Here is a 27,098-nt window from a genome sequence, read left to right as displayed (position 1 = left end):
CCCACCCTCCGCCTCGGCCCGCGCGCCCCGCCCCTCGCGGCGCCCAGTCCCGAAGCAGCCGGTCCGCCCGCCAGCCGCCTGCCAGCTGCCCGCTGCCCGCAGCGCGGGACTCCGGCGTCCGGCTCCCTGGGGCAGGACCCCACGGCGCGCACCTGCGATGGCCAAGCGCAGCTCGCTGTCCATCCGCATCGTGGAGGGGAAGAACCTGCCTGCCAAGGACATGTGAGCGCAGCCTGGGTGGGAGCCCCAACTTTCCGGGAAGGGGCGCTGCCTCTTACGCCTGACCTTTTCGGGGTCCGCACGGCCCGCCCACAAGTAGAGCAGCGACGAGGGCGTGGCGAGTGTGGCCGCAGCGGGAGACTGGCGGGGAAATGGGGACAGTGAGAAGATTTGCTGCGAGCCCCGGACAGGGGTGACAGGGAAGGGCTCGGGCCTGGGGAGGGGCGGGGATCTGTAAGGAGCCTTAGTGAGCGGGGAGGCAGAGAACGGCGGCGGCTCCGGGGAGAAGGGGCTTTGATAGGATGGGAACTGGGCGTGAGGGAGACATCGCAGGGGAGATGGCTGGGTTAACTGCCGGGGGTGTGGCTGGAGGGGGTGAGGTGCCCCCCTAGAAAGGAGGGGTCTTCCTCACTAGTTCTGGAACCCTTGGTACCTGGGAGTGTGCACCTGAAACATGCCCTAGGGCCCAGGGTTTGCCCCGGGGTTTCCTGCTGTGCACAGGGGATACGAGGGACTGGCCTGAAGAGTGGACTTACAGGTCGGGAGGCCAGGACCAGTGCAAGAGGGGCTGGCTGGGTCATAGCCGTTGCTCTTGCCCTTGGCTTTACCCCAGCCATTGCCCTTAATCCTCACAACCACCCAGCAAGGCAGCTCTCATCATTCTGTTTTATGGATGAGGAAACCGAGGCTCAGAGACGTGAAATGCTGACTCTAAGTGGCGAAGCAAGGTTTTGAGTGTAGGGCTCCTAACAAGCGCTGACTTCTAAGAGCTTTCCCTGGTCCCTGGTCAGATTTGAGGTTTCAGGAGCCCCTGGTCCCACTCTTCTCAGTAGGTCCCAGAGCTGAGCTGCCTGATCCCATCCCTGGTTCCATCAGATGCAGCCTGAGGCAGCTCCCTGTCCCCAAAGCCCCAGCTACCCCTCTGTAAACTGGAGGTCGAAATCTGTCTCCAGTATGAGCGGTGGAAAGCACAGAGCTCGAGCGAGGGGTGCTAGCTGCCTGGAGGAGGGGGAAGGGGAGCCCGGAGGCAGCATAGGGTCCAAAGTCTGCTGGGCTGGGGCCTCCCCACTCCCTGGGCTCCTCAGCCGGCTCCCGGATGCAGAGAGGTGGCAAGCTGGAGAGGGGGGTGTGGGAGGCGGGGGTGAGGACATCTTTCACACGGACAGTGACCCCTGTGAGTTTCCCCGCTCCCTCAGCGCCTTGAGCAGTTCCAGTTCAAGGCCCCCTGGGCCTGATGAGGCTGGGCTCAACAGTTGCCATGGCAGTGGGTGAGGGAGGGGGTGGGCAGGCTGTTTCAAGGTGGGTTTCTGTGCAGCGGGTAGGGGGAGGCAGGGTGGGAAGGCAGATGAGCTCTGAGAAGGGTCTCAGCCTCCAGGCCCATCCTCTAAGCACCCTTCACGCTGGCACCGTAACTAGGTCAGCGTGGCCTCCTCTGGCTGGTGGCGGCTGGGAGGAGCAGACCCTCCGTCTGTCGCCTCCCTCCCTATCCTGCAGCGCTGGCCCTAGTGCCTGGCTCCAGGCTCTCACCCGCCCAGGGCGGTGAAGCTGAGGACCATGTCTTCCTGGGAGCAGGGGTGCTGGTTCCCTGCTCAGCCCTGCCCTGCGTCTGCACAGCTGAGGGACTCTGGGCAAGGTGCCCCTCATCCTGGGGAGGGGCCGCCATGTCCTGTTGGCTCTGCCCCCGGAATCTCTTTCCTTGCCCTGCCCTACCCGCCTCCTCTCCCCTCCTTTCCTCTGCCTTCCCGTAGTGGCCAGTGCACACAGCTCTGATCTGTCAACTGTCTCTTAAATCCAGCTGTGACGCCCCTCAGCACCTCACATATGGGCTGCTGCCTTTCACAGCCTTGCCTTCTGCCTTCAAGCACTCCCCTTCAGAGTCCCCAGAAAACTCCTATTCATCCTTCAGGACCCTTCTCAAACTCCTGTTCCCCACCCCAGGGCTTTTCCTGGTGCCCTCAGGCAGGGTTCGTTGCCCCCATCCTGTGCCCTCCAGCACTTTGGGGCAGCTGGAGTTAGGATGAAGCCCTGGGTAGCAATTGCTCCTTCCTGGGTTGCCTGTGCCACGTGACTGCAATGGTAGGGACCATGATTCCTTCGTCTGGGTGTTCTGGGTGCCCTGAGGGGCACCTGGTCCATAGTAGGGGCAAATAAGAGGTGTTTAGGACCTTCAGCTTTAATCCTCTTATTAGTCCCGTACAGTAGATATGCTCAGATTATAGATGGGGAAACTGAGGCTCAGGATGTGGAAGCCATTTGCCAAGGCCACACAGCAGGTAGGTAGAGAGGTCAGGATTCTAACCCACTCTGGCTGCTGTTGACAGGCCAAGAATCCTAGCTGGACCATGGTTGCAGGCTTGCCTTGGGGCTCAGTAGGGACTGACCCTCATGAATGCCATGCAAAACATTTGGCTGCACAGGTGGCAGGGGTTTGGAGATCCCAGGAGGCCCTCACTGAGTGCTGGAGGCAGGGGTGGTAGTGAGCCTGCCTCGCTGCACCTCATCAGTCCCAGCTTATCTTCTGACCAGCATCCCTTCCAGCCAGAGCTCACACACTTCTGAGGACGGGGAGCTCACCACCTCGCATAGTGGCCCATCTTGCCTGAGGCAGTTCTGAGGAGGGAGCCTTTCTGACACAGCTGCCATCTGTCTCCCTGCCACTTCCACTCATTGGTTTTTTAGTCCTCTTAAGGGCACAGAGCATGGCTGTGCTCCCTGTCACCAACAGCTTTCAGAGCCCGCCTGTTCCTGTCATGTTTCCTCCCATCATCACCCATCCTTGGGTGCCTGGGTCAGCCAGACAGAAGTTGAGTCTTACGGTGACTGGTGACCCACTGGCTCCCACGCCCAGTGGCCCTGGGGACAGCCCTGGGGCTATTTCAGGGTTTGCCCTGATCCTCTACCTTCCACAGCCTGGAAACTGCCAAGGCCCTAAATATAGAGGCCCTACAAGTAGCCAGGCTGGGCCAGCGGCCGCCAGTGGCTTGGGGAAGGAGAAGTGGGAAAGCGGACCAGCCCAGGGACCTCATTAGGGCAGAGGGCAGAGGGCACAGGGCAGAGGGCATAGCGACCATGGTTGGGCTCAGGTCCTTAATTCTGGCCTCAGCCCACTCTTGACACTGTTCCCTTCACACTGCTCTGCTCCAGCCTCCCAGCTCATGACTGCTCCTGCAGACTCGAGTCTGTCCCTGCCCCTGGGCCTTTGCCCACCCACTGTCCTCCACATGAGCCCCAAAACTCACTGGTCATTCATGGATTCATCCATTGAGTGACAGCTGAGCAGTGGGCAGTGCTGGGGTCATAGGGGTAAACAAGAGGTTTCCTGTCCCCGGGGACTCCCAGGGACCCCCCCCCCAGACCAGGAGACAGAAGCAGGGCAGAGGGGGCCCGTGGAGGGGGCAGCCCACAGAGGTCTCAGTCCATACTGATCTCTCTTTCCTTCCTCTGAGCTCCTTGTTCAAATAGACGTGCAGCTTCCGGGCCCTGCTGCCCAGCCCAGCACCTGGGGCGCACAGGGCCCTCTACTTGAGGCCTAGAGTCCCCTGGCCTTGGGGTGGTGGGATGCAAGTGGGGGTATTCCCCAGGGGCTGTCTGGAGGAGGGGGCTCTTGAGTGATGGGGGATGGGGTTACAGGCAGAGGAGCAAGGAGTCTTGGGCGGTGCCAACATTTGCTAAACACCTCCCACAGGCTGGCCCTCAGCTCATGTCAGGGCCCAGGGCAGCTGCCCAATGAGCTGGCGTTACAAGTCCCACTCCACACGGGTGGAAACTGAGTCCTGCCAGTCAGTTTCCCCCTGAGTCGTGAGAGCCTTTGTTTGTCTGTCTCGAGAGGCTTCCTCTGCCCAAGGAGCCCCTTTTGAGAAGGGAAGTGGAACTTGGAAGTCCCCAACCTCCAGCAAGCAAATCCACTTCCTTTGTATGGACACCAAGCCTGAAGGGCACTTCTGCATAGTCCTCGCCCCGCTTCTTGCCCAGTACCAGCCCTGGGCCTGGCTGCCCTCAATGCCCGGAATCCCCCACCCACCTGGGACAGGTGGCACCAAGCGGTCCCAGTTCCCCCTCCGTCTTCCTTCTTTCCTAGAGGGCTGGGAGCTCTAGGGCAGACTGTTATATGTGTTCGTTCATTCACCTATTCATTCAGCAAACACTCACGGGACCCCTGTCTTGTGCCAAGCCCTGTCCTAGGCCCTGGGGACACAGAAGTGGTCCCCACCCTCCAGCCGCTCATAGGCAGTGCATTGCTAGCTGTCCTGGGATGGAGGGAAACCTAATGGGGAGGGGCAGGCAGTGGGATGGCAGAGGAGCCCTTACTCCCTGCCTCTGGGACAGTGGCGGGCTGTAGAGGAGGGGCTGAGGCCCGGAGGAGAGACAAGGCAGTCCAGGTGGGAGGAACAGCAGGAGCAAAGGCTCAGAGGAGAGTAAGGGGCTGACTGGTGTTGAGGGGAGGGGTGTCAGGAGCTGGCCTGGGGCTGTGGCTTGGGCACTGTTGGGACTCGTTTGTGTCCTCCCTGGCGTGGGGTGGGAGTGGCAGGAAGGAGAAGCATCGTTTCCTCAGCAGAAGGAACAGCCTCCTCCTGCACGTGGGGGCCTTGGGGCAGGTTCCTGTCTCTCCCTCACCACCGCCTCCCAGGCTGAGGGTGGGGCACACGTTTTGGTCTAAGGAGCCTTTGGACCCCAACCCAGGACCCAGTGCCTGAGCCTCGACTGTCTTTTTCCTGGGGTGCCTGAGGGCCCCTGGCAGAGGGAGGGGAGCTGCTGGGAGGCCCCGCCTGCAGCTGGCCGCGCCCCCAGCCCCTCTTCTCCCGCCCCCTGTCTGTCTTGCAGCACCGGCAGCAGTGACCCCTACTGCATCGTGAAGGTGGACAATGAGCCCATCATCAGGTACCCCCACCCCCGGGCTGAGGGCAGTGAGGTGGGCTCCCTCTCTGAGCAGACCACTCGCCCCCTGCAGCCCGTTCCAGTACGCGCACCTCAGAGGGGTGTGCAGTGTGTCTGGAGATGGGCATCTAACCCCTGGCCCCAGCACGCCCTACACATCTGCTGGGGCGTGAGAAAGACCGACCTGTAACCCCTCCTAATTGCTGGCCTTAATGCCCATCCGGGGATTGTCTGCTGTGGGCCGGGCACTTGGCCAGGGGCTTCTCCTCGGCTCTGTTCCTCTTTGCAACCCCCAAGAGGGACAGGTGATGATGACGATGAGTAAGAACAGCTGTCACTTCTGGAGAACTGTCTCCACCAGGCCCTGTGCTAAAGGAGTCCAGCTGTTTAATACTTACAATGCGCTGGGTATGCATTGTACCCAGCCGTTAAACCCCATTTACGGATGAGGACACTGAGGCTCAGAGAAACTAAGCCACTTCCCCAAAGTCACATACCTAGTAGGTGGCAAAGCCAGGCTGGAACCCAAGTCTGGCTCACCCCAAAGCCTTCTCCCCTCCCTGGTCGTTGCTCTGACTTGGGGTCCCCGCTCCATGAGAGGGTCCTACAGGGGTAATCCCCCAGAAAACTCCTCTCCGGGCTGGGCGTCCCAGCCTGCACTGAGAAGGCCCACTTCCGGAACTCTCTTTCTCCATGGGCTCCATGACTCTGGGCAAGGTCTTTGCTATCCTGTCCCTGCCCTCACGCAGGCCTCTGCCTCCAAGTTCATAGTCGCTTTGCTGTTCTGCCCGCCTGAGTGCCCATTGCTGACCTTCTTCCAAAGTCGCCAGACTCTCAATTCTTCCCACCTGCAAACAGGGCCCCCAGCCTTTTTCTAGATTCTCTCCAAACTGTGGCCGTCAATGGGGGAGAGAGACATATGGCTCTGATTGTCTCAATGACAGACAGGGAAACCGAGGCCCCAGAGTTTACGTGACCTGTCCGAGAAACGGATGGGGTGAAGGTGGCCCCCTGAGCCTTCATCTGGGTTGTTGGGGGTTTCAGCTCCCCCCACCCATATACCCTGCTGAGTTCCGTGAGTTGAAGGCTTTGCCCTGGCTGGGCGAGGCTCTGCCCAGACAAGACCCCTCTGGGTCAGGCCCTCGACCTGTGCTCCCAGGCCCCCCAGGAGGACTGGCTCCAGAGTTAACTTGGCCATCCCCCTGCCTCCATCCTCAGGGGGTCTGTTCAGGACATCAGGACCAGGGTGAGGCTGGGAGGCCAGGCTTCTGGTCCTAGCACTCCTGCTGTCCTGCTGTGTGACCTAGGGCCAGCTGTCAACTCTGGTCTCAGTTTCCCCAGTGGAAAATGGCTTGAGAGAGGCAGCCTTACACCCCACCCCGGGCAGAGAGAGAGATCAGTGGGGAGTGATCAGTGGTGAACGGTGGGGTCTGGGATAAGGAAACTCCTCAAGCTGTCAAATCACATCATTAAACCATCAAGTCATCAAAAAAATCAACATCACGAAAGCAGCTGTTGTTCCCAGGAGTGGAGGGGGATGTGGAGAAAGTTGGGCTCAAGTCACGCAGCCTTGCCTTGCCCCAGCCCGGAGCCTGCGGGTGGCCTGGGCAGGTGCTGAGTGTGCTTCCCTGTAGGACAGCCACTGTGTGGAAAACGCTGTGCCCCTTCTGGGGCGAGGAGTATCAGGTGTACCTGTCGCCCAGCTTCCACGCCGTGGCCTTCTACGTCATGGATGAAGATGCCCTCAGGTGGGTGGGCCCCGCTTTCAGCTGGGCCAGACACTGCCATCTGCCCCTCCAGACTGTTTCAGTGCTGGGGCAGCTGGTGGCTCTGTATTCTCGAGGGGGAGCCCGGGAGGGTCTGGAAGGGTGCAGGGTGTGAGCGTGCGGTGTCTGTGTGTGGGGGGCATTCACAGTGCTCACACTACATCACACCTGCGCATGTGCGGGATACAGGCACAGGCACGCTGGGCTGTGTGTGTGGGGATGTGAGCTAGGAAATGGACACCCAGAGAGCATGAGCTTGGCATGTGTGTGGGCACACGTGTTGGTCCGTGTGCAGAAACACATCACATGCCCACGAGAGTGTCCAGAATCCTGGCCCTGCAGAAGGGTCGTGGGTCCTGCTCCAATAGGCTCCTTTAAGTAACTGGAGCGTCAGCCTCCTTGCTCCCCACAGGACCCTGAATTGGGTGGGGGGGTGGTCCTGGGCCCCCCGCAGAGCCCTGCCCAGCTCTGGCTCCCTCTCCACTTCCAGCCGGGATGACGTTATCGGGAAGGTCTGCCTTACCAGGGACGCCCTGGCTGCTCACCCGAAGGGTAAGATCCCCCGGGGAGCCCGTGGCCCGCTCCTGCTCCCCCTCCCCTGCCTCCTGCCTCTCGCCCCACTGTCTGCCCAGTCCCCGGCCTCCCCTCTGCTTAGAGACCTTACTCTAGACTCTTTCCAGCCCCGTGCTCAGGGAAAGCTACTTCTCCCTCCCCAGAAGGGCCTGTGGCCATCTCCTACACCCCAGCCACCGGGCCCTGGGCCCCTCTCTGCCCCTGGATTGGGACCACATACCCCCTGAGGCCTCTGCAGGGAGAGGAAGGGGCCTCCTTATGTTCCATTGCTGAGGTGTAGGTACCCGCTTCTCCCAATCCAGCTGGCTCCTCTGTACCCCGTGGGGTCCCCACAGCCCTCCCACTGCCACTCTGTCTTAAGTTTGGGATGCTGACGTTATGTTGAGGGGCCAGCCCTGCCCCAGCCTCGCTGTGTGACCTTGGGCAGGTGCTGCCTTCTCTGGGCTGAGTCCCCAGCTGCCATGAAGGTTCAGACCAGGAGCTCTTAGGTGCTTCACACTCTGCCAGCCCGAGCCCCTGTGACTCTCACGGGGCCTCCCCAGCACACACCTGCTCCTGTCTGTGAGGCTGGGGCACGCCTGCGGGGCCGGGGGGACTTTGCTGACTCATGGAGCCACTTAGCCCCTGCCAGAGGCCTCTCCTGCCCATGGCCCCAGCCAGGCCCTCGGGGTCCAGTGGCCCAGTGATGCCATTCTCTTGTTAAGATTGCCCATCTGGGTTTAGACCTTCCTCCTGGCAGCGCTAGGCAAGAGCCACTCGCCCCCTGTTTTAAGATGGGGAAACTGAGGACAGAGAGAGCATTTCCATGATGAGTCAGGGTCAGGGCCACCAAATCCAGCGTGGCACAGCAGTGAGGACACAGGAGTCACTGGACTTGGATTCTAATCCTAGCTCTTCCAGCTGCTGTTGCTCAGCTTCTGCACCTCAGTTTCCCCATCTGTCATCAGGGATAACAGCCACTGCCTCACAGGGGCTTGAGAGGATTCCAAGGGGACTACAGAGGGGCCCCGTGGCACCTGGCGGGGCTGCAGGCGAAGGGCTTGGAGGGAGGGGCCTGGGCCCCTGGCTGAGCTGCAGCCCCGCAGGTTTCAGCGGGTGGGCCCACCTGGCGGAGGTCGACCCCGACGAGGAGGTGCAGGGTGAGATCCACCTGCGGCTGGAGGTGGTGAGGGGGACCCAGGCCTGCCTGCTGCGCTGCTCTGTGCTGGAGGCCAGGTGAGCCGTGGGGGCCGGGGAGTGGGACAGTGGGCTCCACGAAACTAGAGAAACCCGCTGTGGATGCTGGGCCTCCCCTCCCCGCCTCCACCTCCTGGCCCGGTGCCTCCTCCATAAAAGCCTGCTCTCAGGGTCAGCCTGGGGAGGTTTCCTTGACCTGAAGATGCTTCCTGGATGACCTCACTCAGGAGGACGTGACCCTTAGGGGAAGGGGTGATGTTCTAATGTCAGAACTTCAGACATCACAGCACAGTGGGTGTCGCGGGGGAGGGAGGACCCTGAACTCTGACCATGGAACCCCAGTGCCGAGACTGGGCTTCCCCAGGTTTAACGCCAATATGAACTTGACATATTTTGGGCGGGGGGGTCCTCGGTGGGGTGGGGGGTGAAAGGAGTTGCTGAAAATCCCCAGATGGGGTTCTCCCCAGGAGAGACAGTGACTTGGATGGGCAGGTGGGTCTGAGTCACCTGTGACAGGGACTCCCCCACCCCCCCAGGGTATTTTTAGCTGCCAGTTCTCTCCTGCCCGGCCCTGAGTGTGAGTCACATGCACTCCAAGAGAAGCGCCTTCCTTTCTGGCTCCAGCCCACCACCACCGGGGCCTTGCTGCCTCCGGGGCAGGAGGGCGGCCCTTGTCCCCGGAATGCCGCCGTAGAGGGATGCCAGCTAGCAGCACCTATGGAGGAGCGTGTCCCACCATGGGGTGGTCAGCCTCTGAGAGGAAGCCGTCTCCTGAAAATGAGGACCGTGGCTCCCCCGGCTTTGTTTTCTGTCCCAGGGCTGGAATGGGAAGAGATACAGCCAAAGGGAACTTGGTCGGACTTGGGCAGGGTCACGGTCCCAGTCACAGTGACACCCCTCACACTCAGTCGTTCTCTCACACGCGCATCCCCTGTTCACCCACTTCCTCCCAACACAGGCTCTGTGGCCCAAGTACACACTCATGCACACTGCTGCTGAGGTTGTTGGGGACACAGTGGCTGGACCCGCCTGGCCTCCTCTTAGCAAGTCCCTGGGGTTGGGGGAGTGAGTGGTCCGCCAGGCATCTCTTCAGAGTGTGAAGGGATGTGCCCCCCACTGTTGCCAGCTCAGACCCCAGCGGGGATCCTGAGACAGCGTAAGAGGCTGTCTTGGCTGCAGAGACAGAAAGAACGCCTTGTCCTCCTCCTTCTGGGCAGATTCTCAAGGCCATGCTCTGGAATTCTCTTAGATGGTTCTGGGGAGGAAAGAAAAGTGGGCAGGAGAGGCTTACAACTTACAGTATGGAAAAGAGCAGAAAATAGTATTATGGCGAATGGAAGAGGGGTGGGCTCTGCTGTTCCTCCAGAAAGGCTGGGCTTGCTGCCACCAGATTTGGGCTTTTTAAAGATTCATCTGTGCAGAGGGCAGGACGATCGATTGGGCCTGCTCACCAAGACCCCCTCAAGTGGGGGGCTGTTGTGGGGCAGGCCTTCTAGAAGCCCGTTATCTCAGTTACAGGGATTCTTGTCTCCAAGAATCTGGTGAGGAAACTGAGCTCGGAGAGGTGGTCCCTGCTCAGGGCTGCCCTAGGCACAGAGGGTGGGCTGGGGGCCATGGCCCGGTTGCTCCATGGCTGCCCTTGCCTCCCCCACCCCCCGGTCTGCAGCTGCCTCCACCTTGGGGGATCTGTAGCCTGGTGTGGGTGCCACATGGGGCACCATGGGGTGAACGCTGTGGGAATCAGGGTCCAGGAAAGGGAGAGGCACTGTCTAGTCACCCAGCTTGCCAGGGCCTGGATGAGCCCAGGCCTTTCCAGCCTTGTATGGTTGGAAAGGGGTCGGGTGACAGCCTAGGTGGGAAGCTGGTGACGCGTGGATGCTCTGCTTCCCCCCAGGGACCTAGCGCCCAAGGACCGGAATGGTGCCTCTGACCCCTTCGTCCGAGTGCGCTACAACGGCCGGACACAGGAGACCTCGGTGAGGAGGCCAGTGCGCTGTGGAGGAGGCCGGGAGGCTCAGGGCTGGGCCCTCCCCATCACCTGGGAGCTCAGTCTGGGACTGCCATCACACAGAGGAGGCTCAGAGAAGCGGGAGACCTCTCTGAGGGTGCAGAGCGGGTCTCAGCCCTTCTGGCACCAACCCCTGTGGCCTCAGCTGCCTTTCACTCCTGGCTAGCCTGGGCTGAGACAGCAGACGGGGTCCAACGCTGCTCACACTGCTTTTCTCGCCTCCGGGACTCAGCTGGGGTGGTGGCCTCAGCCCTGGGGGAGGGCGTCAAGACCCGGGTTCTCAGTGCAATCAGCCATCTTTTTGCTCTGTGGCCTTGGACAAGTGCCTTACCCACTCTGGCCCTGTTTTCCCATGTGAGAAATGAATACGGGTTTGTCAGGAGGTTTTTACACCTGCTTTACAGGGCCTCTGGACCCAGGAGAGGAAGTTGAACCAGAGCCCCTGCAGCGAACCCAGGAGAGGCATTTGGGGTGGCTCTGCCCTTGGCTGGGCCTGGGGAGCCCTGTGGAGTCAGCTCCACCCCACTCACCCCGTTCTGGGCAGGTCGTGAAGAAGTCATGCTACCCACGCTGGAACGAGACGTTCGAGTTTGAGCTCAAGGAGGGGGCTGCAGAGGCACTGTGCGTGGAGGCCTGGGACTGGGACCTCGTCAGCCGCAACGACTTCCTGGGCAAAGTGAGCACCTTGCCCCTTCAGGCTGCACCTGGCCTCCCTTCCAGTCATCCTGTCCCTCCAGCTGCCCCAGAGGGGGCACTCAGGGGGTCTGAGACTCCCCACAACCAGCCACTTGTACTCAGGGACCCTCGGAAGGTACCCCCTCAAAAGAACAGTAGTCGGCAAGGAAGAGACCTGAGGGTCCCAGCCCCAGCGTGACCCCCTGCCTCTGCCCTGCCCCCAGGTGGTGGTCAATGTCCAGAGACTGTGGGCGGCCCAGCAGGAGGAGGGCTGGTTCCGGCTGCAGCCTGACCAGTCCAAGAGTCGGCGGGAAGAGTGAGTGCTTGCGGCTTGGCAGCAGGGGGCGGCTGGCGGGCCCCAGGCCATGGGGAGGCTGAGAGCGGGCTGCAGCGGGCAGGCAGGTGGGCTGTCGGGTGGATGGTGCAGCCCCACCAGGCCAGGATCCTTCTCCATCCCGGCTGGATGCTGCCTCCTCCCCCTCCTCCCCATCCTGGGCTCAGCCCTGTCCTCTGAGCTCTGAGGCAGGACAGGTCTCCTGCTTTCTGCCTGCTGGCAGATTCTGGAACAAGCCTTCAGACCCTTTCCCTTTAAGGGATTCTCTGCAGACCTCAGACCAGAGTTCAAGTCCCCAAAGCCCTGAGTCACTGTCCCTGCACCATAGCTCCGACCCTCCCCCAGATTTTCCAGGAATAGGGTTGCCAGATGAAATGCAGGACATCCTCTTAAAACTGAGTTTCCGATAAACAATGAACAACTTTTTAGTATAAGTCTGTCCATGCAATCTTTGAGACAAACTTATATTTAAAATATTCCAATTTGACTGGGTGTCTTGTATTTTTGTTTGGCTAAGTCTGGCAGTTCTATCAAGGAAGCCCTCTGGCCTCCTTGCCCACCATTCAACCGGAAGTAGAGGCTCAGCAGTGCCCACCACCTCAGATGGTTCAGCTCAGTCTCCCTGCAGAAGGCCCAGACGCCCATCGCCCCCTCAGCAGGGCAGGCGCAGGGCGGATGGCTGTGTCCAGCCCCGCCGCGTTTCCCTAGAAGCAGCCAGGGCCATCTTGATGGCTTCTGCTGTGTGTGAGGTCGTGTGCCCAGCAGCATCCTCCAGTGAACCATGCTGTGCTGCGGGCAGCAGGGCCTTAGACACTGTTAAGCCTTGGGGGGGCGCCCTCACCAGGGGGTTCAGAGCAGGGGAGCTTAGAAATTAGACCTAATGTGGCAAGTTGCTTAACCTGCTCAAGCCTCAGTTTCCCCGGCAGGTTGTCACGAGGATTGGGGTTTGGCTTCCAGGGTAAAGTGTAGACATGAAGGAGGCTGGGGAGCCCAGCGTGTCCCCGTAGGCCAAGCTCAGAGTCCCCAGGAGTCTAGAGGTGGCTGGGAGCCAGGCCCTGAAGATGGATGGGGTTTCCACCGTGTAGAGGCAGGAAGGCCTTCCAAACAGAGAAGACAGCTTGGGCAAAGAATCCGGAAGGTGGGCAGTGCAAGGAGCCGAGGTGGAGGGCATGAGCAGAGAGACTGTGAGGCTCACCCCCGTGGGGAGGACAGAGGCAGTGGGGCGGGGGCACAACCCAGGGTGGCCTGGGGCCCTGGTGGAGAGGTCACAGCCTGCCCATTCCAGGGGCAACCTGGGCTCCTTGCAGCTGGAGGTGCGGCTGCGGGACGAGACGGTGCTGCCCTCTAGCTGCTACCAGCCCCTGGTGCAGCTGCTGTGCCGGGAGGTGAAGCTGGGCGTCCAGGTGAGGGGGCCCAGGGGAAGGTGGGAGAGTCCACGGGCTGCAGGCCTGTCTTCCCTGTCCTTCTAAGCCCACTCTGAAGAACAAAACCTGAGTGCTCAGGATGGTGATGAACTAGCCAGTGCCTGGGGTCCCTCGCGATCCCATGGGAAAGTGTGCCCCCCTGCACCTCCCCCCGGGTCCTCTGAGGTCCTCAGAGTGAAGGGTTTGGGTTCCCTGTGCGTCCTCCAGCCCTACCTCTCCTTGCCGCCTCTTGCAGGGCCCAGGGCAGCTGATCCCACTCATTGAGGAGATGACGAGCACCGAGTGCCGCCAGGACGTGGCCACCAACTTGCTCAAGCTCTTCCTGGGGCAGGGGCTGGCCAAAGACTTTCTGGACCTGCTCTTCCAGCTGGAGCTGGGTCGCACCAGTGAGGCTTGGTGGGGAGTGGCCTGTCTGAGGGCATGGGGGAGAGGGGAGCCTGGAGCCAAGGACTCCGGAGATGCTGGGAGGGAAGAAATCTGGGAAGTCCTCCTGTAGGAGGCTGATGGGTCAGATTAGGGGGAAAGGGAAACAGCAAAAGGCAGAGGAGGGGCAGTGAGTTGGGCCAGCTTAGAACCCCCCAGACCCAAGGTCTTCTGTCCTCCACAAAGCGTTGTCCTTCTCCCAACCGCTTACCCACTGGAACCTCTGCTTTAGGTGAGGCCAACACCCTGTTCCGGAGCAACTCTCTGGCCTCCAAGTCCATGGAGTCTTTTCTGAAGGTGAGGGCGCACGGCATATTGTTCCTGTTTTACAGATGAGGAGACTGAGGTTCAGAGAGGCCAAGAGACAGAAGTCTCCAGTCTTCTGTCTCCACATCCAGGGCTCTTTAAAGCTAAGAATTTCAGGGGCCGGCCCCGTGGCCAAGTGGTTAAGTTTGCGCGCTCCGCTGCTGCGGCCCAGGGTTTCGCTGGTTCGGTTCCTGGGCGCGGACATGGCACCGCTTGTCAGGCCACGTTGAGGCGGCATCCCACATGCCACAACTAGAAAGACCTGCAGTTAAGATATACAACTATGTACCGGGGGGATTTGGGGAGATAAAGCAGAAAAAAAAAAAGATTGGCAACAGTTGTTAGCTCAGGTGCCAATCTTTAAAAAAAAAAAGCTAAGAATTTCATTCATTCATGCCTGCCTGCCTGCATTCATTCGTTCCTTCCTTCATTCATTCATGTAGTAGCAGTCTGTTGCACTGTCCTCCTCGTGTGTCCGGCCCCATCCTGGGTGGATACAGCAGGCAGGTGGTGTATGGGGTGCCTGGGAGGCCAGCTGCGGGGAGATGGAGGCAGTGGAGATGGGAGACAGGACCAATGTGGCTCGCGGTGGCCCCCAGGTGGCTGGGATGCGGTATTTGCACGGTGTCCTGGGCCCCATCATCAATAAAGTGTTTGAGGAGAAGAAGTACGTGGAGCTGGACCCCAGCAAAGTGGAGGTCAAGGATGTAGGGTGAGGCCGAGGGTGATTCTTGGTGGTGCCGGGGGCGGGGGTCAGCACCTGTCTGCAAATGTGTGTTTATGGCTCCTTCTGCCTGGGTCTGCCCCTCGTCGCTGTCCACCTGTGTGTCGTCTCTGTGTCCGGTCTCGGCTGATGCCTTCCGTGCGTGTGTCCCTGGGAGCCCCTGTCCTCGTCGTGTGTGCGGGCGCTGACCGCGGCCTTCTCCGCGGGCCCGTCCCCGGCCCACGCAGGTGCTCGGGGCTGCACCGCCCGCAGACCGAGGCCGAGGTGCTGGAGCAGAGTGCGCAGACGCTGCGCGCCCACCTGGGGGCGCTGCTGAGCGCACTCAGCCGCTCGGTTCGCGCCTGCCCCGCAGTGGTCCGCGCCACCTTCCGCCAGCTCTTCCGGCGCGTGCGCGAGCGCTTCCCCGGCGCCCAGCACGAGGTGCGCCCCCTGGCGGCGGGGCTGGGCGGAGGGGAGAGCGGTGGGCGAAGGGGGCGCGGTGGGGAGGACCGAGCTCACCTACGGCGGAGGGCGGGGAGGGGGCGGGGTCATGGGGACAGGCGGGGACAGCGCCAATGGGGAGGGGGCTGCAGCAGCCCAGGCCTAGGGGAGTCCAGCCCCCGCTGTCCTCACCTCCAGAACCTGCCGTTCATCGCCGTCACCAGCTTCCTGTGCCTGCGCTTCTTCTCGCCCGCCATCATGGCGCCCAAGCTGTTCCACCTGCGGGAGCGGCACGCTGATGCCCGCACCAGCCGCACCCTGCTCCTGCTGGCCAAGGTGCGCGCCTGTGGGCCCGGGCGGGATGCCCAACTGGGTGATGAACATCAGGGGTCCTTGCCTGGACTGCAGTGTGTTCCCACCTGGCTCCGGGGACCTGTGGTGGGGACACTGATGCTCTCCCGTGGCACTGCACTTTACAGTCTGCAAAGCTTTCTCATGGTCTCCCAATGTCACGGATAAAGAAAGAGGTCCGCGAGGGGAAGGAGGTTGCCGAAGGCCACACAGCCTATCAGTGGTGAATCGGGGTCTTCTGACCCTCAGATCTACTCACTCCCCAGCTGCGCCTGTCTCCCTGACCCTGGACTGGGGCGGGGACGCCTAGTGGAGCAGAGTCTGACATTAAACCTGCAGAGGAAAGTCAATAGGTTGGGCGCAAGTAGTCTCAACTGTTAGGTCCCCAAATGCCTCCAACTCTGGGATCTGTTCACCCCTGATTCCCAGTGGGGATGGAGTGGGTCCACGAGCAGAGTCTATGCCGCCGCTGTCTCTCATTCTACAGTGGGAGTAGCACAGACTTGGTGGTGGGGCGGGGGTTGCAGTGGCCGGGCCCCTGACCCAGCAGAGCCTGGCCCTTCCTGCTGTCATCCTCAGGCGGTCCAGAACGTGGGCAACATGGACATGCAGACTTCCAGGGCCAAGGAGGCGTGGATGGAGCCGCTGCAGCCCACCGTGCGCCAGGGCGTGGCCCAGCTTAAGGACTTCATCACCAAGCTGGTGGACATCGAGGAGAAGGAGGGTGAGGCCTGTGCGGCCCGCCCGGGGCCTCCTGTTGACGTTTGCTCCGCCCCCGTCCCATGGTCCCGCCCACCTCTGTGTCTCTCGCAGCTCCACCCACCGCCTCTGGTTCGCGGTTCCTCCCCCAGCCCTCCCCCGGCCTCACGTTTCGCCCTCCCTCTCGGCCCTGCAGAGCTCGACCTGCAGAGGGCGCTGAGCTTGCAGGCACCGCCAGTGAAGGAGGGACCACTCTTCATCCACAGGACCAAGGGCAAGGGCCCCCTCATGTCCTCCTCCTTCAAGAAGCTCCACTTCTCCCTCACCACCGAGGCCCTCAGCTTCGCCAAGACTCCCAGCTCCAAGGTGGGTAAGGAAGGAGGTGAGCAAGTGTGGCTCCGAGGGCTTTAACACCCTGGAGGCTCCTGTCCCTTCCTCGGAGCCCATCCCAAGGTCCACCGGGGTCAGAGAAGAAAGCTGGGCAGGACAGGCTTCTGGTATCAGCCACAAGGTCACTTAAGACCCATGAGGAAGAAGCTGCCCTGCCCAGGAGGGCATGGGGCCGGCAGCAGCTGCCGTGTCCAGCCCTGGCTCCTTGGTCAGGTGCGTGAATGGAGTGGGGGCTCAGGGGTGCTCCTGGAAGATCAGGGAAGCAGAGAAGGGCTGAGAGGAGTCCCGGGTTCCAGGCTGATGTACCTAGGTGAAGTGTCTCAATCTCTCTGAGCCTTGGTGTCTCAGCTTATAAATTGGGCATGGTGGTCCTGCTTACCAGATTGTTGAGGCTTAGATGAGATGGTCTCTCCAAGGGTCCAGAATCAGGGCAGCATCTAGACCAATAGTGTTACTAACAACACTCCATCCCCCGGCCTGGCCTCCCAGGAGCACTCTTCTCCCAAGAAGGGCTGAGCACATACTTTCTGAATGGACCTGTTGACCCCGAGCTGGGCGAACCTGACCCCCAGTCAGCCGGGCTCTGGGGACAGTCTGCCAGATGTGCCTAGCCCAGTCCTGACCTCCCAGGGCTGCTGGGAGCCCCCAAGAGGCTGGGTACTTGGTCCCCATCTGTCTGCGCTCTGTCCTGGCTGAGGTCACTCACAGAGCATGTTCCTGGGAGGGATAGGCACTCTGGGTCCCGTCTGCCAACCCTGGTGCCAAGAGGGGAGACTGAGGCCCAGAGATGGGAAGTGGGTGGACCCTGAGCCTCCCTTCCCCTGTCCACCCCAGAAAAGCACCCTCATCAAGCTTGCCAACATCCGGGCAGCAGAAAAGGTGGAGGAGAAGAGCTTCAGCAGCTCACATGTCATGCAGGTCATCTACACAGACGACACAGGCCAGCTGCAGACAGCCTACCTGCAGTGCAAGGTGCGGCTGTGGAGGGGCCGCTCGGGACGGGATGCTGTGGGAGCCCCTGCGTGGGCTGGAATGAGGAGCACGTGTCTCCCACCCCCATGGCCGCCACATCGGGCACAACAGGGTGTGTGGGATCTGATGTGCATGCGTTGCCCGTGTGTGCGTGTGTGTGTGTCTCTCCTGGGTCGGGGTGCCCGGGAGGCCGTGCCCATGTCTCTCCGTGGGCCTGCCTAGGCACCCACGTGTAGGTCTGCGTGTGGTCCAGTGCGTGGATGGCCGTGGCCCTGAGATTCAGAGCTTCGCCTTTTACACATTTGTGGGAATCTATTTCCAAGCGTCTGAGTTGGTGCCTGTCCATTTCTGTGTGTGTATCAACACCCGACAATTACACGTACATGCAAGTGTGTGCTCTGGGTGCGTACTCTCAAGCCCCCTTCTCATCTGTTCATGTATTAACTCATTCATTCAGTCATCTAAAAATATTATGGAGCACCCGCTAGCTTGCAGGCACTGTTCTATGTGGTGGGGGTACAGCGGCCGACAGAGCAGAGGCCCTGCCTCATGGAGCTGACGCCCAGGGAAGAAGATGGCCCGATAAATAAATATTTAAAATGTCAAACGGTGGTAGAACCTTGAACGGGTGCTGGTTTGTAAAGGGTGGGCAGGGACAGCCTCTGACGGGGATCATTCGAGCAGGGACATTGTGAGGGACGGAGCATCCAAGGGATGAGCTGGGAGCAAGTAGGGAGTCTGAAGTTGGAGGGGGCTTGGCTTGCTCCCGGGAGTGACTGTCCTGTGCAAGTGTAGGAGGTCACAGACCTGTGCCACGGGGCCCCATGTTCTAGGAACTCCCTGTTGGGTGAGAGTCCAGAGCCACAGGGAAAAAATGGTGACAGCAGGGCCGCCACGTATAGTTGGCAGGTTGTGGACTGCCCAAGGGGCATGGCCGAGGGGGCCAGGGGTGGCCGAAAGCCAGCCCACAGTCTGCTCACCAAGCCATGTGCTAGGTGTGGGCTGTGTCTGGGGAGAAGGGGCAGCCTTTCCTGGTTCACTCTGGGGGACACATGGTCCTGAGCAGCACGGGAGCTCCAGGGAGGGAGGGCTTCCTGGAGCAGGTGACCTCTAAACAGCACCCCCACGTGCCCTGCAGAGTGTGAACGAGCTGAACCAGTGGCTGTCTGCGCTGCGGAAGGTGAGCATCAACAACTCGGGACTGCTGGGCTCCTACCACCCTGGCATCTTCCGCGGGGACAAGTGGAGCTGCTGTCACCAGAGGGACAAGACAGGTGGGAGTGGAGGCCTGGGTCTCTCTGTGCTGCATCTGTCCACAACAGGCCTTGGGCCCCTGGCTGGGACACAGACCCCTTGAACCCTGGCTTGCTGGCCTGGCTGGGGAGCCACCTGTGCACCTGTGAGAACTCACCTGCGGCAAACCAGCCCTTCCAGAAGCTCTGGGCAAAGAGGGTTCTGTGACTGGGTAGTTGGGGAGATGCCACGTGGTGTGTGTGATGCGTGTGGGTATGTTGAAGGTGCCGAGGAGCCCTGAAAACGAGTTAGAATCCTATTTCCAACACTGTTTAACCCAGCGCTTCCCAAACTCATTGGACAGGGAAGCCTTTTCTGGCCCAGAGTGTGAGCCTCTTGCAGACCTGGGGTTCCAAGGAACACACTTTAGGAATTCCTTGCTAATGAGGGCTAAAGAGGGCCCCCGAGCCTGCACATTCCCGGGCTGGCAGCCTGTTACCGGAGCTGTGGGCTAGGGTCCCTGGGCCCTGGGCACTAGAGGGACGGCAGAAGGAGCTCCTACTAGAACTTCCTGCGGCGATGAAAGTGGTGTGTCTGCACTGTCCTGTGCTGTGCACGTGCCAGCCGTGAACACAGGTGGCGACTGAGCACTTGAAACGTGGCTAGGACAGGAACTGGGTTTCAAATTTTATTTTTTTAATTTTAATTAATTTACATTTAAATGGCCTTATGTGGTTAGTGGCTAACTTATGGGACAGCACGGTTCTAGAACTTTCAGGATCATCCTCCTTTATCCCCACCTGCTTTATGAAATTCTTGCTCCCCAGTCATGGAGGAGACCCAGCACCTGGATCCCGCGGCCTCCAGGCCAGGCCAAGCCTCAACCCTCGGAGCCTGGCGTGGGGGAGGCCCTCGGAAGCTGACCACCCACTCTAGCCCAGCCCTGGCCTTGCGGGTCAGCAGTGGCGGCTCTTTACAGGGCTTGCTGGCTGGTGGGCCTGACCCGCCGTCTCTGGCTGTCACCTTTGTGGCAGTAACCCTCGTCCTTGGGGAAGTGGGGCTCCCCAGGGCACTACGAAGCAGGGGCTGGTAGCCCCATTTTGTGGAGGAGGAAACTGAGGTTATCAAGGGCAGAAAGGCAGCAAGTGGCAGGGCCAGCTCATCCCAAAGCACGAACCCCTTGGCTCCCCTCACGTGATCTTACAGTTCTGGGTACTCCCTGCTTCCTTCCAGGTAGGCAGCCTTCCAGAAGTTACCCAGCTCCTTGGGTTGGATCCTGCTCAGTTCCCGTGCTCTGCAGTCACGCGTCCCGTGGCTCAGGAGCTGAACCCAAGGGGGATAAGCTGCTGCCCCGGAAGCATGGGGAGCCGTAGGCAGGCCCTAGGCCCGGCTTCCCAGGCTGTGCTCCCAGCCCAGCTCCTTACTGGGGGCCCCTGAGTCCATCCCTCTCCGTCTATAGGCCTCAGTTTCCCTATCTGCACTACCGGGAAGTTCATCGTGAGCTCTCACACTGCCTGCCCACAACTCTGCCCTCTCTCTGCCCCCAGATCTGGGCTGTGATAAGACCCGGTCACGGGTGACCCTGCAGGAGTGGAATGACCCCCTCGACCATGACCTGGAGGCCCAGCTCATCTACCAGCACCTGCTGGGCCTGGAGGCCGCACTGCGGTGAGGAGGCCTGTGCAGCCCCAGGGAATGAGGGAATGTGCAAGGCGGGGCCGGAGCTGGCACTGGGCTCGGGGCTCCTGGGGTGGCTGGTCTCCTCCCTTCTAATCAGGCCTGGCGCCTTCCGGCCTCTGGCAGCCACACTTGGGGAGGGGCCCCGGATCCTGCAGCATGAGGCCGGCCCCCGCTAGGACGAAGGTGCCCAGGGCTGCGGAAGCCCCGGCTCAGGGCCCTGGCTGCTTCCCGCCTGGGTGGACCCTGCCTTCTGGTGGTGTCCTCGGAGCCCAGGGATCGCCCTCAGCCGGTTCCCGGAGTTCTTCAGCCATCTCGCTCATTTCACTGGTTCTCGGTCCTGGCTCCAGCTTCGGAAAGAGAGGATGCTTTTCAGAAGCAACTTTAAAAAACAGGATGCCTGGCCCTACCCCATCGACTCAGAGGCTCTGGGGGTGGGGCCCAGCGGGGGGATCTCTTAAAGGGATCCTAAGAGCACTGCTTCCCTGAGCCTGCTCCAGTGGGGGGTTTCTCTCCCACACCCGACACCCGGGGCCTGCAGGGGTGGTGGGCATCCTCCTGGCCCCTCATTGACTCTCCTGGGGTTTATTTCTTCCTTAGAAACCTTCAGGGGCTGGCCCGGTGGCGCAGCGGTTAAGTTTGCACATTCCGCTTCGGCGGCCCGGGGTTCGTTGGTTCGGATCCCGGGTGCGGACAGGGCACCGCTTGGCAAGCCATGCTGCGGTAGGCGTCCCACATAGAAAGTAGAGGAAGATGGGCATGGATATTAGCTCAGGGCCAGTCTTCCTCAGCAAAAAGAGGAGGATTGGCAGCAGATGTTAGCTCAGGGCTAATCTTCCTCAAAAAAAAAAAAAACCTTCTAAGCTCATGCCGTCAGACTAGAACCTCTCATCTCTGACCCGGCCTCCAGGCTAGAACCTCTCATCTCTGACCCGGCCTCCTGTCCATGGCCCTGCTGTGTTAGTTTCCTGTGGCTGCTGTAACAGTCACCACACACTTGGTGGCTTCAAACAACACAGATTTCTTCTCTTATGGTTCTAGAGGTTGGAAGTCAGAAATCAGTCTCCATGGGTTAAAACCCAAAGGGGCCCATGGCCCCTTCCTGCTCTTCAAAGTGCCTCGCTCTAGTCCCTGTTCCATTGTCACGTGGCCACCTCCTCCTTTGACCTTCCTGCCTCCCTCCTATAAAGACCCTGTGGGTACCTGGGGCCTGCTTTCCTCACCTCCCCTGCCCCACATCCAGCCCCCAGCAAGCCCAGCCCCTTGCTTTACTTTCAGGATGAGCCAGATTCGACCTCCCCTCGCATTGCCACCACGCCTCCCCAGATGAGCCTCACATCTCTCATCACTGGGACGATGCAGGGGCCTCCTACCTGGCCATCCTGCCTCCCTAGGATCTACTCTCCACACAGCCCCAGAGTGATCTTCTCAAACCTAGAACAGATCATATCACTCCCGTGCTTAAAACCCCTGATGGCTGCCCACACACTTAAATCCAAAGGCTTTCCCCTGGGCCCTAGCTGGCCTGCCTCTTGGCCTCATCATCTACCACCAGCCTCTCTCTCTGCTGAGCTTGCCACAGCTGCCCTTGCCTTCTTGCTGTCTCTGGGCCACCCCACCCCAGGGCCTTTGCACATGCTGTGTCCTTTGCCTGTAGCCTCTTCCGCAGCTGTTCACGTCGTTTGCTCCCTCACCTGATTCAGGCCTCTGCTTAAATGCCACCTTGTCAGAGAGGCCTTCCTGGACCACCATCACTCTCAAACCTTAGGGAACTCATTGATATGTGCTGTTTCTTCACTTTCTGCCTGCCTCTCAGCTACACCATGAGCTCTCTGAGAGCAGATGTCTGGAATTTGCTGTGCTGAGCTCAGTTCTGAGACGGTGCTGAGCACATCCCGGCCCCTCAGTAAATGTAGGATCAGTGCATGAGCAGAGTGGGTGACAGAACAGGCTGGTCTGTGAGGTTGGGCAGCATCTCGCAGGGAGCGAAGCAGGGGAGGGCGAGTTCTGGGCAGCGGGGTCAATGCGGAGGAAAGGTCAAGGTGACTGCACCTGAGAGAAGCAGGATGCAGGCCAGGCGACCCCACAGGGAGACCCCACAGAGCCTAGACAGCATCTGAGGAGGAGGAACCTATGAGACTCAGCGGAGGGACATGTCTCCCAGAAGAGATCAGGCTGAGCGGGGAGAATTCCTGAGTGAGGCCCTTCAGGCCGGGGCCGTGGCTGCTCCCCCTCCCTCCGGTCTGCACTCGGGTTATACCTGGGAGGCCGGGGAACCTTGGAGAACTCTGGTTAGGAACAGTACTTGAGACGCCACTGTCTGCTCTTCCCACAAGAAGGAAAGTCAGGCCGTGGCCAGTGAATCAGCGGGTTTTCAGGCCTCAAGTGGCTGTTTTCCCGAGGGCCCTCTGAGACAGCGGGGACTCGGCTGGAGCTTGGTTTCCAGGTGCCTCCCGTTGACCTGCAGTTAGGGTGGGGAGGACCGGAGGAGGAGGCTGGGAGAGGGAAGGACCGGAGAAGAGAGGCCCGTGTTTCTTCCCCATCGATGGAAAGAGTCAGCCCCACACCCTGCCCCGTAGCTCCCACTCAGGAGGCCGCACGGGGGCCCCCAGCCTTCCCCCCAAGGGCACCAGGAACCCTCACTCTGCCCTCCCCGCAGGGAGAAGCACCAGGAGCTGAGTGCAGGCGCAGGGGCAGGCTCTGTGCCCACCGGCCCTGGCGAAGGTAGGTCCCTCCCCTCTGGACTCGCGCGGTGGCCTGAGCCCCCTCGGGGATGCTGTGGTTGGGGCTCCTCGGGCCCACTCCCAGACCCTCTGGCCCCAGGGACAGGCACAGGCAGGCGAGGCCCTACCCGCCCTGCCCTCACCCTGCGTCTGCCCACAGCCCCTGAGGACCCCCTGGCTCAGCTGCTCCAGGTGCTGCACGACCTCCGGGAGGCCCATGCATCCAGCCCAGCTGGCTCCCCGCCCGCAGAACCCACCTGCCTCCTGCCGCTGCAGACGTGAGGCCTGCCGCACACTCCCTCGCTGAGCCCGGCCAGGTGCTTGGAGAGCCCCGCCACCGGGGTGCAGGGCCTCGGTCCCTCCTGGTCTGGCTGAGTCGGGGGAGCCAGGGCCCAGGGGCTCCACAAGTGCAGAACTGACACCTCGTCCACCTCAAGTCTCCAGGGGTCTTCCGAGCTCCTGCTCCTCTGTGAGGCCTGGCTGCTCCCTGCAGCCCCTGCAGCCATTGCCACCACTATCACAGACTCCCCAGGGACCCTCCTCTCCTGCCCACGGCAGACCTAGCCAGGAACCACCCCGAGCATGGTGGGCTGACGCTCCTTGGACCCAGAGAAGCGGGAGGGAGCATGGGGCCCAGGAGGCCACGAGGACTTGACCTCAGCACCCTCTCTGCTCACTGCCACCACCCACCTGCTCCCCTCATGGCCACTGGCTGCACCCCCTGGGAGAGCATCGCGGTGCTCTATTGCCAACAATAAACCTGCTCTGACTGTCACAACTCTGGGCTCTCGTGGTGGGGGTCAGGGGAGGGAGTAGGTGGGAGTGGCCAAGGACTGGGGCCACCAGCACAGCCTCTGTGCATCCCCATTGCCCCTTCTTTGCATCCCCCCACCCCGGGGCCGGGCGCTCCTTTCTCCTCCCAGCTGTGGTCCCCACCACACCCCCTGGTCCCACTCCTCCACTCCCCACAGGCGATAGAGCTGATGTGTCTCACCAGCTGTCCTCTCCTCGCAGCCCCCAAGCGGGCTCTTCCTGCAAGTGTCCTGAAAACTGCACAGCCGGGTGGGTTCAGAACCTCGGACCATGTGGCCTGGCCCTGGCAGCGTCCCTTATGCCAACCCCCTCTGCCAAAGCAAGGTCCCCTCTGTCCTCACGTCCCCACCCTCATCCCCATCCATCTCTAGGTACAGGGTAACCTCCAACGTAATTAACGAGGCAGGGGAGGGGCAGGGGCTTCCAGCACCTTCTTAAAACTCATCCAGCCAAGCTTGGAACCTTGCCTGTGAATCCTAGCCTAGGACAGTCCCTGAAGGCCCAGGTCACAGGCAGGCCCCCTGTGCCAGCTGACCAGCCATGCTCCAGGGCAGGGCCATCTGGGCAGGCTGCATGCTGGGTTCTTTGAGGGATGGTACAGAAAGGCAAAGGGGGTCGAAGGAGCAAGAGGCTGCCCCCTCCCCTCTACCGTGTGGCTTTTGAGGCCATATCCGCCTGTTCTCCTGGCCATAGCCTCGATGGGGACACTGTCCGCCCACAAGCAGCCCACCAGCTCAGCCCCTTGGTGGGGATGCTGCTATCGTGGGGGCCTCATGGGCCTCTTTGCAGAGCTAGGCCCCTCCCCCTGTAGCCCATGCTTGGGTCCAGGGGTGGCTGAGCCCTGGCGCAGAAAGTGAAGGGAAAGAGAGGTGAGCTCTGACTTGGGGACAAGTCCAAGTCTGGATTGTGACGACACACACGGCCAGCCACCCGACAACAGCCACCACCCTCTCCTGCAGCGGATCCTGGTGTGGGCGTGGCCACTGCGGCCAGAAGTGGGGTTAAAATGAATAAGTGCCTGGCACTGCCCCCACGCTCATGGACCCCTCACCCCAGCTTCTCCTCTCAGGCTCCTACAGCTCAGGGTGCCACATTCTTTTTGAAAGCCACCTGGAAAAGGAGAGGGACAGAAAAGACTCCTGCCTGCCCACAGCACAGGAGGCTGTGAAGGTCACACCTGCCCAGAGATCCTACACCCCCCACCTACCCCCCTGGATTGCCAAGCCTGCTATTCACCTGGGGCCTGGGGCAGGTACCCCAGAGGTCTGAGGGTCTGAGTGGACCCTCAGACAGGCTTGCAGACCAGGGGGCTGGTGTTCGACACAGGACAGGCACCCTGGGCAGCCCTGGGTGGGCCCGGCTCACATGGTACATGCGTCTTTCATCCTCCAGGCCTGTCCCGTGGGAAATCTGGGCCAGTTCCCACCAACCTCCTCTTGGGAAATTCCTCTCAAAGTACAATTTTCAGATATATAAAAAAATGACTTATACAAATATGGAATGAACACGTGTCAGAGATTTATTACCCTTTAAGGAGGAAATGAGTGTTTGGCAAAGCTGGTGTGCAGAGCATTTTGAGAAGCTGGGTATTTGTAAGCATTCTGAGAAAAGAATGCTAGAAGAAGGTTGTGATACTAGATACAAAACTGGAAATGGAGTTTTCTTCTCTATGAGATAGAAACCTACAGGTTAATAGGTAACTTCAGTGTCTGGGCTCTAATGGAATAATATACATCAAATTAAACACGGTCCATTCCCCGAGATTAGGGATTAGCAAGCTTTTTCTGCAAAGGCCCAGGCGTGCAAGTTTTGGTCAAAATTACTATTGTAGCACAAAAGCAGCCACAGACGATGAGTAAACAAATGGACGTGGCTGAGTCCAATAAAACTTTATGTACAAAGCAGGTGGCTTGGGGGCTGGCCCGGTGGCACAGCAGTTAAATTCACACGTTCTGCTTTGGTGGCCTGGGGTTCGCCAGTTTGATCCCGGGTGTGGACATGGCACCATTTGGCAAGCCATGCTGTGGCAGGCGTCCCACATATAAAGCAGAGGAAGATGGGCACGGATGTGAGCTCAGGGCCAGTCTTCCTCAGCAAAAAGAGGAGGATTGGCAGCAGATGTTAGCTCAGGGCTAATCTTCCTCAAAACAAACAAACAAACAAACAAGAAAACAGGTGGCGGGCTTGGTTTGGTCCGCAAGCCCTCACATTTTACGATCTCTGCCCCAGTTAATGAAATAACCCTTGGCCAGGCCTGTTCAACAATGCTCCAGTATGACATTGATAGATTATGCCACACTCCCCCCCTTCACCTTATTTCCAAGGTTGGATAATGGTTCTTGACACCCACATTCTAGCAGCCCCTTTCACAGCAGTGCCAGGCAGGTCTATCTCTCTTAGGAGATGAGAATGGTCCCTTGACCTCCCCTTTGGGCACATCTGCATTGAGCTGCTGAAGATTCTTTGGAGGGCTGACAACTTCTGGAGCCCAGGCTTTCATGTCGGTCTGGGAATCAAAGGGCGAGTGAGTGAAGCCCCTGCTGGGTAAGAATCCTCTCCCCACTCTGTCCCTAGCCCAGTTAAGGGTGACCAGCCTCATCACCTCCAGGCCACAGTAATCCTGGCAATCTTTGGCCCAAGCTTTTCCAGGATGACCCAGAAGGGTGGGGGTTACAACCTCGGGGCATCTTTACCCTCCCTGCCTCCTATTCCTTATCAGTTAGAGACCCCCACCCACTTGGCCTGGAGAGTCAGGGTTCTGTGTGGGCCTCCAGCAAATGACATTGCCTCTCCCCAGCGCCCGAGGCTCAAGTAGGAAATGGCCTTTGCCAGGAAGTGGTGGTGGAAGCTCCAAATTTCCTTGGGGGCTCCTCGGCTGCTGCCCAGCCCTAGAGGAACAGCTGGAAAGCTGTTAGGGCTCCAGTCGCTAATCTGAGACCCCAGCCCCTGTTGCCTCACAGAGCTCAGGTAGGGCCTTATACTAAGCTATAGCCTGCAAAATAGCAACAAATCAAAACAGGGACTGATACACTTATCCCTCGCAGCGCCTCTCTCACACCTGTGTACACCTGCCTCCTCACCCAACTGTCGTCCTAACAAGAAGCTCAGTAGGCCACAAGCCCACTTGGCAAGCCAGTGACAAGCCAGCCGGGGGTCTTGTAGCAGTCTGCCTGGGCAGGAGGCTTATCCATCCACAACTGTCTGGCCGGACCCCCCCCCCCGCCCCCCCCACGCCGGCCACACCTGCCTACTCCCTCATGGCTCCGTTCTCCATTCAGGGGCCTCTTGCTACGTATTCCAGGGCACACTTCCAAAGA

General features: G+C 60.3%; 1 protein-coding gene across 2 annotated transcripts; it reads left to right on the top strand.

Annotated features, from left to right (window-relative positions):
- On the top strand, positions 1-23,745 carry RASA4B (RAS p21 protein activator 4B). Of its 2 annotated transcripts, XM_014853912.3 has the most exons (21): positions 3-222; positions 5,041-5,097; positions 6,729-6,842; positions 7,351-7,412; positions 8,519-8,648; positions 10,504-10,585; positions 11,162-11,293; positions 11,517-11,608; positions 12,912-13,029; positions 13,286-13,436; positions 13,706-13,770; positions 14,379-14,491; positions 14,731-14,923; positions 15,122-15,259; positions 15,854-15,998; positions 16,170-16,339; positions 17,198-17,335; positions 18,474-18,609; positions 20,116-20,236; positions 22,905-22,969; positions 23,129-23,745. In XM_014853912.3, the coding sequence occupies exons 1-21, from the start codon at positions 158-160 to the stop codon at positions 23,248-23,250; spliced, it is 2,409 nt and encodes an 802-aa protein (XP_014709398.3). In that variant the 5' UTR covers positions 3-157; the 3' UTR covers positions 23,251-23,745. The 2 variants fall into 2 exon arrangements, with proteins under 2 accessions (XP_070340499.1, XP_014709398.3); XM_070484398.1 differs by lacking the exons at positions 22,905-22,969; positions 23,129-23,745 and adding an exon at positions 20,846-20,998 and having other exon boundaries at positions 1-222.
- Positions 23,746-27,098: the final 3,353 nt, after the last annotated feature.

This window comes from Equus asinus, chromosome 14 (assembly GCF_041296235.1).
Source record: "Equus asinus isolate D_3611 breed Donkey chromosome 14, EquAss-T2T_v2, whole genome shotgun sequence".
NCBI classification, from domain to species: domain Eukaryota; kingdom Metazoa; phylum Chordata; class Mammalia; order Perissodactyla; family Equidae; genus Equus; species Equus asinus.
The sequence above is the reverse complement of the archived record's forward strand: the minus strand, read 5'-3'. Positions and strand labels throughout refer to the sequence as shown.

Coding starts and splice junctions, on each gene's coding strand:
- RASA4B (XM_014853912.3), top strand. CDS start 158: ATGGCCAAGCGCAGCTCGCTGTCCATCCGCATCGTGGAGGGGAAGAAC. Junction 6,843..7,350: donor ATGGATGAAGATGCCCTCAG/GTGGGTGGGCCC, acceptor CTCCACTTCCAG/CCGGGATGACGTTATCGGGA. Junction 14,924..15,121: donor TCCCCGGCGCCCAGCACGAG/GTGCGCCCCCTG, acceptor CCTCACCTCCAG/AACCTGCCGTTCATCGCCGT.